General features: G+C 34.6%; 1 protein-coding gene across 1 annotated transcript; it reads left to right on the top strand.

Moving 5' to 3' along the window:
• The first annotated feature begins 197 nt into the window (after positions 1 to 197).
• Positions 198 to 12783, top strand: LOC120631696 (cytochrome b5-like). The gene is made up of 4 exons (XM_039901371.1): positions 198 to 577; positions 2505 to 2593; positions 3286 to 3384; positions 12418 to 12783. Exons 1-4 carry the CDS (start codon positions 440 to 442, stop codon positions 12497 to 12499), a joined length of 408 nt encoding a protein of 135 aa, XP_039757305.1. The 5' UTR covers positions 198 to 439; the 3' UTR covers positions 12500 to 12783.
• Positions 12784 to 12833: the final 50 nt, after the last annotated feature.

Here is a 12833-nt window from a genome sequence, read left to right as displayed (position 1 = left end):
ACACTTTTTAAATGTAAATAGCTTAAGTCTATCATAATAAATTAAAAATTCGTTGCTACATGTCTCAATTTCTGATTCTATTATGCCTTTAAAATTCATCAGAAGTACTGTCAATGTGAATTGTAGAGTGCCACAAAAAACTAAAATCCTTGGACAAACATTAAATTAAAAAAGTGTAAATTGTCATTTGTCAAGTGAATGTCATCAACAGGTTGTCAAGGTTGTCAACAAAAATCATATGATTTTCTCATCACTTCTGCGTTTTGACTTGGAGTAATAAAGTAGTTCAGTGCTAACTTCTCAGTGTATTTTCATCAAGTCGATAATTATCGACAGTTAATTCAAAGTTCGATAACGCAATAAAATTCTGTAAAGTAAAGTGTTTCATAATTAAGTATCTCGGGAGTTTGTGCAATTAATTAGTGATTTATTTACAACCATGACCGATCACGGCACTGAACTTTCGAAATTGAAAGTGATATTCACGGCTGAAGTCCAAAAACATCATTATAAGGAAAATGGTGTATGGATGATAATTCACAACAATGTTTACGATGTTACCAGTTTTTTGGAAGAGGTAATGTACAGCAGGGCTTAGAATTCCCCTCTCATAAGGGGTAATAGGCTTAGACCTTCAAGTTTATAGACTTTTATGATTAATAAAAAAATATATATATTACGACAATAAACACATCATCATCTAACCCAAAAGTATGCGTAGCTTGTGATATAGGTAATAAGATAACTGACAAATATTTTTATGACTAATATACGTAGACACTTGTAATATTCAGATAACCACCCAGACACTGAAAAACATTCATGTTCAGCACACAAACATTTTCCAGTTGTGAGAATCAAACCCACTGCCTTGGACTCAAAAAGTAGGGTCAGTGCTCACTGCACCAATCGGCTGTCATTTGGATTATTGTCACATGTTTGGGACAATAACTGATATTGTCATCTTGCTCATTTATTTATTTCATTTACTATAAATAAAAAGTAAAAAAAAAAGTTGAAGTAATACACATAAGGTGCTAAGCTTCTTAATTACTTAATTAAATAGGTATAACTACATTATATAATCTTAAATAATATATATAATAATATCTCAGTACTAGTATGGATTTTTTTTCATACTCAGCTTATATGGCAGTTTCAAAGAATTAAATGAGTTTCAATGAATGATTGAATGAATAAACTTTTAATATACACCTCAGATATACAGATATAATAGAGCATTAAGGTAGAAGGTATAATTAGGCATACTTATTGCTATATAGCAATCTCTTACAGGCAACCAAAAGGATACAAGGACATGCTATAAGTAATTAGTAGGTGGAACAATATGTATTATATAAGTAAGGTATAACCATTAACCTCCATAAACATAAAGTAAACAAATAATCAATTTAATAAAATGACTGGGAAATTGAGTCTATTTGTTTTACTTGTTCATTAATTATGTTGGTTCATTTCATAGCTTAACCACAGAACCCATCTTGATTAAAATGTTCACATGTATAACTTGCATCCTCAAGATGGACAAGTGTTTTTTTATACCAATGAATCAGGATTTTTACATAATGTAATCACAAGCAAGTTGTTAAGTATTTACTTAAGATCACACTAATACCTACTTAGAACTATTGAGCTATTTATATAATAGTAACCTTATCTCTTTCCTTAACTGTGTATATGAATAAAACAATATAATTGTATGGTATGAGGCAATTATAATTCCTTAAAGCTTATGTTACAGTAATTTTATAAAGTACCCTATTAAAGTATCTTATTAAATTTGCTGGATATTTTATTAAATTGATTAGGAGTTTTACAAATTCGCTAGTAATTATTATATCATTAATAAATATTTTTCAAGAAACAATTAAAATTATACTTGATTTACAGCCAATGTTCATGTTGTTGGCTTGGCGGTAATAAGGCTTTTCCTTGCCACATGGCCAAAAAGTGAGAGCTGTCTTGGAGCACATAGACATGAGAGTTGGGTCTAGATCTTCAGCTCTTCCAGCAGGGCTAGACAAGCAGGAGACAAAAATTATATCCCCTGACAGGGGGATCCCCGTTTAGAATATAATTAAAGTATCTACTTTCTAAAGCACGGGAACATGGAATAGGAGAAGTTAATTCCCGTTTATTATTACTCATATATTATTTGAATGCTCTGTGAAATGAAAAGTTGTGGGAGAAGATAAATTTTAATCCTGGGGAGATAATTGTCTCCTGCCCATGGCCAAGCCATGCCAAGCCATGCAGGATAGACTCGATTGTGCGATGCGCAGTCCATGGAACACCTTACATTTTGCGCCAGGACCACATTTCGAACGTATCCATTCTGGAGAGGATACAAGATTATAGGGTGCAGGTTTCTGAGGCGTATAAAAATATAGAAATATGTAATGATATAAACATGGATTCTTTTAATCCATGTTTATTTGTTATCGTTTTTATAGTTTAAATGTTATCTTTTTCTTGATTTATAGCATCCAGGTGGTGAGGATTCCCTGCTGGATGTCGCGGGGAAAGAAGCAACACAAGACTTTGAAGATGTCGGCCACAGTGATGATGCAAGGTGGGTGAACCAAATTTAAACTATCTTAATAAGTAGTTTATATTCGTTAAATAATCGTAATTCGTAAGTTAGGTACTTCCTTGGACTCAAAAAGCAGGGTCATTGCCCATTGCACCAATCGGCTGTCATTTTAATTATTGTCACATGTTAAGGACAATAACTGATTTTGTCATCTTGCTCATTAATTTATTTCATGTACTATATATGTTATAAAGTTGAAGTAATACATATAAGGTGCTAAGCTAAGCTTTATATTCGTTAAATAATCGTAATTCGTAAGTTAGGTACTTCCGTAACTGACTTACGTAAGTAAAACTAACAAGTGTTAGTTTATTTAAGTATTGATATATTTATTTTATGGGTATATGTATATGTGCACCACCAAACTATTTTCTGCATTTGTTTTCTTCGCTATTGGTTGCCTGGAAGAAATCGCTATGAAGCGATAAGGACGCCAAATTGTATACGTTGTTTTGTTATACTTTTCTTTTTTTAGGTATGTACTTTTTGTGGTGTGCAATAAAAATATATTCATTCATTCATTCAAGTGTTAGCCCAGCCTAATGTAAAAAACTTTGTAAGCTAGTTATGTATATAGTTACTTAGAAAAGTTGTAAGTCGCGGAATATTAGTCAGGTCTAAGCACGTCCTTACAGGATGCGATTCATAATAATATGTAAATTGCGTTTCAGAGAATTAATGAAAAAATATTTGATTGGCACCCTACCACCTGAAGAACATAAAAAAACTGGAGGCACAACTGGAGAAAAGGACAAATTCGAGCCACCCTGGTAAGTTTTATATATTCCTACCTAATTAAATATAAGAACTTCCGCATGCACAGTCTATTTCTCCGGGATAAAAGTATGCCGATTACAGACTTCGGCATCTTTGTTTAGGTATAAATAAATATATTACGACAATATATACACATATCGTCTCAGGTCGCCTAGTGTGGGATCCACAGGTTATCAATAACATGAGGCAAATATTAATATAATGTGCATTTAGCATTACAAATGTGTTAACCAATTTATGTGAAATAGTTTTACTTCTTGTTTTGTATCCTATTCTTTATTCTTTTTACCGTTGTATTGATATTCTTTGTAAACACAGAATATACAAAGTAAACATATATACAGAAGAAACTTAGTGTAGAAAATAGAGCGTGCAAAGGCAACTGAAGAACATTCATGTTCTACACACAAACATTTTACAGTTGTGGGAATCGATCCCACAACCTCGGACTTAGAAATCAGAATCACTGCCCTCTGCGCTATATGGCCGTCAAAGAAGGTATATATGTCGCGTGATATTTTAAAAAATCGATTGTTTGCGAAAACAAATAGTGCGAAGCAGCGGATAAATAGAATTTAAGAGACTTTCTTGAGTTTGTTACCAAAATCTGAAATTAAATTAGAACATTGGGTTGCAGATCGGGGCTGTTAAACAAGTCAAATTTTTGAACCAGTTCTGGTTTTGGTTTCGTTTATTTAACTGGTTAAATAGAGAAACTTTTTTTAAATTTCATTTGCTCAGATCAACCGGTGTGCTAAAGTGTTGTATCACGTTTTATTTAAGTTACGCCATACACAGGTTTATCGTTATCATTAACAGCCCACTGCTGGACTACAAGTCACTACCGACGTGGGTTTGTTCAAATTCCGAAATAAGATACTCCGGAATTACTTACTAAGTTGGACTTAATTGTACACTCGCGATTACCATGACATAAAAAGATTCTAACTATTTAACTAAAACTAAGAACAGATTTAATTATTTTATCATCCGTGTTTCTCGCCTTTTTAATTCTGTTTACATTGACATATTGAATAGTGTACGTCGCAACCTATTAGATAAACTGTTGCCTGTTAGGTGAATGTTACTTTCGGGTATAGTTTGCTGCATTTCTGCTGGGTTCTATCAGGTACCATTATTTATACAACGTGTAACCGAATTACGGAACACAGTTGAATGGTGCATCGGTATATTTCATTAGGAATCACGCTGTAAAAATATTAAATTAAAAGAAGCATATTTATTTTTCCATACATACTAATTCAAAACATGCTAGGTGTTTACTTATGACAACCCTATTGAAGATAAAAGACCGATACGTGCATAGTACGATACTTGCGGGTAGACGGATGGTAACAACTGTATTCTGATCGGCCGTCAGTTCACGGTGGCGTATGATAACGGCGTTAAATTGCAAATATTTAATACTTTGGCAAATTAAACTCAGAGCTGCTGTTTTTTCGTTGTTCCAAATCGGTGCGATCTGTTGCTCCAGGGTCCATCCAATAAACCTTGACCTGATGAAAATGGCACCATATGGAAAGTATACCCTTTCAAATAAAAAAAACGTTTTTCAAATTGGTTTATAAATGACAAAGTTAAAAAAGTAACCAAATGTTAACCTCCTCTTTCGTTAGTCTGTTAATAAAAATAATTATTAACCGTAGGTTGCTAATATCAATGAGATTTTACAATTAAATTGAAAAAAAAAAACTATTTAAAATGTTACTGGTATAAAAATGATAGGTAACCTTTTGGATGGTGGTTAAATATGGAAGGTTTGTGTTCAAATCACAATTGCCTTTATTGTAGTGCGGTCATGCGATTATCAACTAAAACCGTATAACTTTTGTGTGATCTAGCAGAAAACCTTTTTGCTGTAAAACTTCTATGGAAGCCACAGAAGACAGAAAATGTCTTTGTGACATTGATAGGTAATTTTGTAATCAAAAATCGTCTCAAGATAAAAATTATTGTAAACACACGTTTGATTATTAATAATTAAAGTTTTGCGCGAAAATTACATAAAGTTTTGTTTAGTGATATCAATTTTTTTATTTATTAAAATGGCGTAAGTACCTCGTTTCAAAATCGTCAAATAATATCCTTTAATTCTAAGGAACCTGATATGGGCGTACTTGAAGTAAAACTAAAGGGCAACTGTTGGAATTCTGTACTTTGAAGTTTATTTTCAAATTTTTTTTTAGAGGGCTCTCTATAATCGACGCTTCCTTTATAAACTATAAAATATTGTTAATTTATTTGTCTTTATCTTGGCCGCCATATATGTTTTAAGAGAGTTCATAATTTTTCTGCGAGATTTCCAGGAGGGGGAGCCAGACCCTCCTATGATAAACGGTGAAGGAATATATCCTTTGTACGTAATACGTATATCATTTGGGAAGTAGACCAACAAATCCCAAATTTAGGCACATTTCGCTGACATTCTGTATATGTTTGAAAGCAGTTATCTGGTAATTTGTCAAGGGTTCCTTTGTTAAAGACGCGACGTTTGCGACGGTAAAGAATGGAATGCGGCTCTGCTTTGCTTGCGCGCCGTTACTCCCAATGAGTATACAAAGCAGTTAGAAATTTCACAATATACATTGCTTTTATAAACAAATATTTCCTTTCCAGATCAGGATCTCGGTCTCGGTGCTCGCTATGTTCTGAATCCAGGTCAATATTAAAAAAACTGGCTTTTAGCGAGTTGGTCTCGCGCGCAAAGGGTTCCGTACCAAGGCGCAATATCAAACACTACACTGTATTAAGCAAACAGCATTCTAAAAAAGACGTATCTTTTAATTTTTGACTTTTTTTGTTATTATTTATTTTTATAGCGTCAAAAGAAAATTTTAAACTTCTTTACTGTTACGGTGCAGAGTACAGCTTGCTGACGGACGGACGGACGGAAAGACAGACGGACAACGGAGGCTTAGTACTTATAATAAGAAGAAACACTTTATTGCCCGCAAAATATAAAATAATACACAAAATAACAAGAAATAAATTAAAAAATTTAGGCATGCGAAGGTAGCCTTATTGCTGTCTCTCTTATGTCTTTGAATGTCTTTTTTGACGATATCCCTGGATGAACGGCGAGTGCTGAGAATTTAAGTAGGAGGTCCCGGATTCGATTCGTTGCAGGGGCAATTTAAAATGTATAATTTCTGAATTTTCTCTGGTCTGGTCTAAGGCTTTGGCCGTTGCTTATTACCAGCCTACCGATAAAAACGTGCCACTAAGCGATTTACGTAGTGTTCCGGTGCGATGTCGCGTAGAAACCGATTAGGGGTATGACTACCATACTCCCTAACAGGTTAGCCCGCTACCATCTTAGACTGCATCATCACTTACTACCAGGTTTTGCAGTCAAGTTCTAACTTGTAGTGGAATAAAGAAAAAAGAGTGCGGGACTGTGCTATTAGTGTTACTAATAAATAAAGTAATACTTAATAGGGTCCTGTTGGCAACTCTGAGTTCTTTTTTTTTGTCGTTGTGAAAAAGCTTTATGGCTACCTGTCCTTTTGGGCAGGACAGAAGTTAGTTATGAAGGACTCGTTTATCCAACCTAAAAACCACCACGGCATGTCCCTCTCGTTGGCTTTAGCAGACGTCCGGCGAACCTGGTACGGAGCCCGGATAACGGATATCATTCTTTTAAACTTGAATATTTTTAATACTATATTATTTTTTGGATTCAGTTGTCCACATCTGCCAAAGTCACGTAAAATGGAAAAGACATGGAGAACATTCGACGGTTCGCCTAGCAGGTCAAATATTATTTTTATCTAGCATTTTTTTTTGCAATTATTAAATTGATTCAAAAATGGCATACGAACGTACAGACAGACGTGTTATGTGTGATGGTATCTGTTGCAATCTTTCCACTGTATGCATACCCTGTTAGGCAGGGAGATTGCATCAAATGGCAAAAACCCTCCTTCTATAGAAGATATATATCAATATTAGGGTAGGCAGTGCTTTTGTGCATGTATGAAGTGCACGCCACTGTTGGCAAGAAACCAGTGCACACCACTGACGTGGAGTTATGAAAGCTTAATTTGCTACACTCCGCGAAAAGAAGGAAAATCGGTGTGGTGTAATCTATAATTTTTTCAATCCTTATAGGTACTCCACACTAAACAGACATTCGGCTATGTACCATCTTCGTACGTTTCGCTCCGAAAGCGCAGCATCCTCAGGAGATGTTGACTTTACAATGAATATTTGTTAAGATACTTAGGGTACATTGCCGATGGTCTATTTGCTGTGGAATATAAGGATTGAAGAAATTATATATTACACTATACAGATTCTTTTGCTTTAGGCAGAGTAAATCAAATGAAGCTTAATTTTCATAACATATCATGGAATTGCGCAAAGTAACGCCTGCTTCTATCCAAAATAGAAAGACGTGAAGTGTTCTCAAACTATAGCATTGACGTGGAAATCAGTTTCAAGTTCCAGAACCAAATCGGGCGGAAATCATGATTTTTCCGGAGTAGGAATTAACTTGTGTAAATCCAATTTTTTAAATTCTTAAACTCCTCCACATTGGTATCGACGGGTCGCTAGTATGAAGGTAAAATTAAGTAGTTACCTATAATTAAACATAAAAATAATAACTTTTGAATGCAGTCGATCGTTAGAACCCGTTAAGTCCGAATACAAACCTCCAAGTACCCCGAGGCCTGAAGGAAGAGTGCAAGCCATTCACGTTCCCAAAGAAAGGTTATTTATTTTTACTTTTAAGATTGGCGCATTTGGCAGCGACCCTACTTTCAGCGAGACCAAGGCCGTGGGTTCGATTCCCACAACTAGAAAATGTTTGTGTGATGAACATGAATGTTTTCAGTGCCTGGGTGTTTATATGTACTTAAATTATAAGTATTTATGTATATTATTCATAAAAATATTCATCAGTCATCTTAGTACCCATAACACAAGCTACGCTTACTTTGGGTCTAGATGGCGATGTGTGTATTGTCGTAGTATATTTATTTATTTATTAATGGATTTCTATGACTAAGTTGCTCCGGCACATCCGGTTGTAATATTTGGTTCTTTTTATGTTTAATGATGGGGCTGGCATGTCTTCGAGAATAAATGTCTTCGAGAATAAAATTTATTCTCGAAGACATGCCAGCCCATAAGACATAAAGATTAAAAAAAATATATATCCCTACTATCCCTACCCTACTAATATTATAAATGTCAATGTAAGTTTATTTGTTACGCTTTCACGCAAAAACTACTTAACCGATCCTCATGAAACTTTGTACGCATATTCTTGGAAGTGTTAGAAGTAATATAGGATACATTTTATACCGACATTAAGCTCGGTTCCTTTGGGAGAGGGGATGAGTGTTTGATTACCATAACTCCGACAAATTATAACCGATTTAAATAATTATTTTTGTACTATAGAGGTTATAATGTGTGTTTAATTTTGCCCAAACTTTGAGTAGATCTGATGAATGTGGTTGGAGATAGAGGCATCCTTAAAACTCCTTAGCGGACAGCAAACCCCTCATTTAAGACTTAGCGATACTGAATACTTTAAATTTTAAGATCAACAACTAATTTTAATGCCACATCAAAGAACAAAATCAACAACAACAACATCAACAGCTAGTGTATAATATATACTTATACATTTTTTTAAGCGTTAATATATACTTATACATTTTTTTAAGCGTTACAAGCGGATAGCTAAATGGTTAGAGCTACCACCTCTTGTATCATCATCATCGTCATCGACCCATTCCCGGCCCACCACAGGGCACGGATCTCCTCTCAGAATGAGAAGGGTGTAGGCCGTACTCTTCCACGCTGGCCCAGCGTCGATTGGTAGACTTCACACACCTTGAGAACGTCATGTAGAACTCTCAGGCATGCAGGTTTCCTCACGATGTTTTCCTTTCACCGTTTAAAGCAAGTGATATTTAAATTGCTTAAATTAAAAACGCACATAACTCCGAAAAGTTAGTGGTGCGTGCCGGGCAGTGGCGTGCACAGGGTTTTGGACCAGGGTATGCATAAAGAAGGAAGGTGCCATAAAATGGAACAATCCATCGCATTTATGAGTCATACAAACATTTCAGGGTATGCAGTGCTTTTGTGCATGTATGAAGTGCACGCCACTGGTGCCGGGGCTGGAACTCTGTCTCCATGGAAGAAAGGCGGAAGCTTTATAAGTATATATAAATGTATATAATTTTATAATATTAGTAGGGCTATATATTATTTTTTAGTCTTTATGTTTTGGGGACATTTATTCTCGAAGACATGCCAGCCCCATCGTAAACTACACAGATATATACCCACAAGCCATCAACGCTACATGTATGCTTTAGAATTTTTTAAAGTTACCGGCGAATAAGCTAGGAACGCATGTTACTACGGCCATAACGCTTCTAATCCCCAGAGGAGACCCGTGACGTAATGATATAATGATGATGATACGTACAATAGCGTAACTAACTCGCATGCGTATGGAAATTCTTTTACAGTCAAGGTGGTTATACTCTGGAACGGATTGCCAAGAGACATAAGACGGTCTAATTCATTAAGCATCTTCAAAAGTCGTTTAAAAGAATATTATTTATCTACGGAGCCATAAACTTATATATTTGCTCTGTATGTATTTGTATATATTTATATAATATATATTTATATGTGTATGTATTTATGTCTATATTATTTGTATTTGTATTAGCTATTTATTTATTATTGTTATATATAGTAGATGTAGTTTGTTATGACATATTTTTAAAATTGCGATATGCCGTTTCCATAATCATATTCTTCTTTCATTAAGGGTTGTCTGGAGGAGATCGCTTACAGCGAAGACCGCCTTTGCGCATTTTTATTCTTCTTATATTTATGTTTTCAATTTATTATATCTTTATCTCTTAATTGTGTGCAATAAAGAATTTATCTATCTATCTTTCTAACCTAGGCCTTTTTTCTCGTGGGGAAAACCTCATGGATTCGACTGAACCACGGGGAGGTGCAGTGGTTATGCCGGACTCTTACCGACTGCAACCCTACGGTGTTCCAACTCATCGCCTGGTGACTGGGTCATGGGAAGACTTTCCCACACAACCGCAACCCAGCCAGCAACTACTCTAGGCCTAGGCTGAGCCCCAAGTTTCCTAAGCTCAAGGGACAATTCCGCCTCCATGAATGTCGTTCGACTTTTTAGCCCAATTATCGTCGAACGGCTCGACTCGAATCACAAACGGTTTTTTCTCTGGATGGGTGGGTCCGGCCGTGCCTCGTTACCGCCCTACCGATATATACGTGCCGCTAAGCGATTTGACGTTTTTTTTTTTAATTTTGAACAGCTTAGCCCGCTTTTATCTTAGACTGAATTATCACGTGCTATCTTGTAGTAGAATAAAAACAGAAACACAGAATGAATGAATGTATGGACGATTGAATGAATGAATGAATACACATTTATTGTACACCACACACAGAAAATTTACAAAACACAAATATAACAGAGCGTTAAGGTAGAAGGTATAGCTGATTATTTAACTGTCACGTCATAATGTAATAATCTGATTGGTGTATCCCGGCATGGCTTGCTGTTCATTGGTTGCGCAAACATTTCTCTCAAACATTTTGTTGTATTTTTAGGAGACCGCGAGGACGACCGTGCGAATCTGGGTTATTATAATAATTGTATTTTCTTTATATACCTAAACATAAGTGTAGGATATTATCATTGCATTTTTTGTAATGTACACTATAGAGTGTTTTTATATTATGAAGGCCGATTGGCGCAATGGGCAGCGACCGTGCCTTCTGAGTCCGAGGCCGTGGGTTCGATTTCCACAACTGGACAATGTTGATGAACATGTGTAAATTCATGTAAATACTCTACGTCACTTTAGTATCCACTAGCGGACTAACGCGACTTCGTCCGCGAACGAGCCGACTTAAAAAAATATTCGTTTTATAGAACTTTAAAGAAACAACAATTAAGACTTACTTACTACATACTTCCGTCGTTTGGCCTAACGTTTACCGTTCACGCAACGCACGCATCAGAATCTCTCAAAGAGGATATTTTTTGCAGTTTTTGCCCGAGATTCCAATATAAATGAATCCTAGCTAGATCGATTTATCGCCCCCGAAACACCCTGTATACTAAATTTCATGAAAATCGTTGGAGCCGATTCCGAGATTCCAATTATTTATATATATATATATATATGTAAATAATTGGAATATAGCAATTCTTGTATATATATATATATATATATATACAAGAATTGCTATATATATATATATATATATATATATACAAGAATTGCTTGTTTAAAGATATAAGATAACAAAAGCTACGCTTGCCTTGGGGCTAGACGGCAATGTTTGTATTGTCATAGTATATTTATTTATATTGTCGCGATCAAGATGTGTTTAGAATAATGCGATAAATAGATAATTAACAAATGTATACCCATATCTGAATCCATTCAAACTGAAACTTAAAAAAAAAAATATTTAGCCGTATATTGGCTACTATTTCATCAAAAACTAATAGTCCTCAAACAAATATAGTATTAAGTATATAATATTATAATCCTTTTTAGGAGACTTCAAGACCCAACACCAAGGTATATTGTAATTTAACATTAGCTAGATTAACTTGAACAGTATTTTCTTTTCATATTATTTATTAAAAAGTTATTACCTAAATTCGGTAACTCATATTATATTTAGTACCTACAGTATTTTTTTAATTACGATAGTTCAGTGAAATTTCTATTTAAAATCGTGATATCAATTATTTTTTAAACGTTCAACACATTTTTGTTATTGATACAGCAGAATAATTAAACTTGTAATTAGGTACCTCCATGAAGTACTAAAATTTGTTGTTGTCTTAAGTACTTTCTTTTCATATAATTTAGTAAGCAGTCGTTGGTTGCTACTGGTACTTAGTTGAAACAACTGGCTTCCGTAGACTAAAGATTAAATATGTCAAACTTATGTTTTTTTTGTTTCAGTTCAAATCTAAAATGGGCAGTATTTGCACTCGCTGGCGCATTGGTTTTCGGTATCGTATTGAAGAAATATCTCAGCAAATAAAGTAAAACTTTATGAGTCGATATTGGGGCCACAATAATATATTGGTTCAAACCAGGAACGGTTTTGCTCATAGGTAATCTTGCTTTGTCTGTGGTATCATAACTACCAAAATGGTAGACATCATAGTTAAAATATACCAAAATGGTAGTATTATATGAATTTGAATAGTACATAGTAGGATATAGTGCGCATGGATTTAATCCACTTTAAACTCGTTTAAACTAGAAGTCTATTTTTTCTTACTTATTTTATGAAAACAATATTTTTGTTACTTTTCAGTGTTTTCTATGGTATGGTATGGTATGGTATTTTCTAATTGTTAAGAAAATAATAA

This window comes from Pararge aegeria, chromosome 18, assembly GCF_905163445.1.
Source record: "Pararge aegeria chromosome 18, ilParAegt1.1, whole genome shotgun sequence".
Taxonomy (NCBI): Eukaryota; Metazoa; Arthropoda; class Insecta; order Lepidoptera; family Nymphalidae; genus Pararge; species Pararge aegeria.
Note: the sequence above shows the minus strand (reverse complement) of the source record. Positions and strands in the feature narration are given on the sequence as shown.

What these genes read in the sequence shown, in the direction of transcription:
- LOC120631696 (XM_039901371.1), top strand. Translation starts at nt 440, where the DNA reads ATGACCGATCACGGCACTGAACTTTCGAAATTGAAAGTGATATTCACG. An exon ending in TTACCAGTTTTTTGGAAGAG is followed by an intron (nt 578 to 2,504) that starts GTAATGTACAGC and finishes CTTGATTTATAG; the next exon opens with CATCCAGGTGGTGAGGATTC. An exon ending in GGCCACAGTGATGATGCAAG is followed by an intron (nt 2,594 to 3,285) that starts GTGGGTGAACCA and finishes ATTGCGTTTCAG; the next exon opens with AGAATTAATGAAAAAATATT.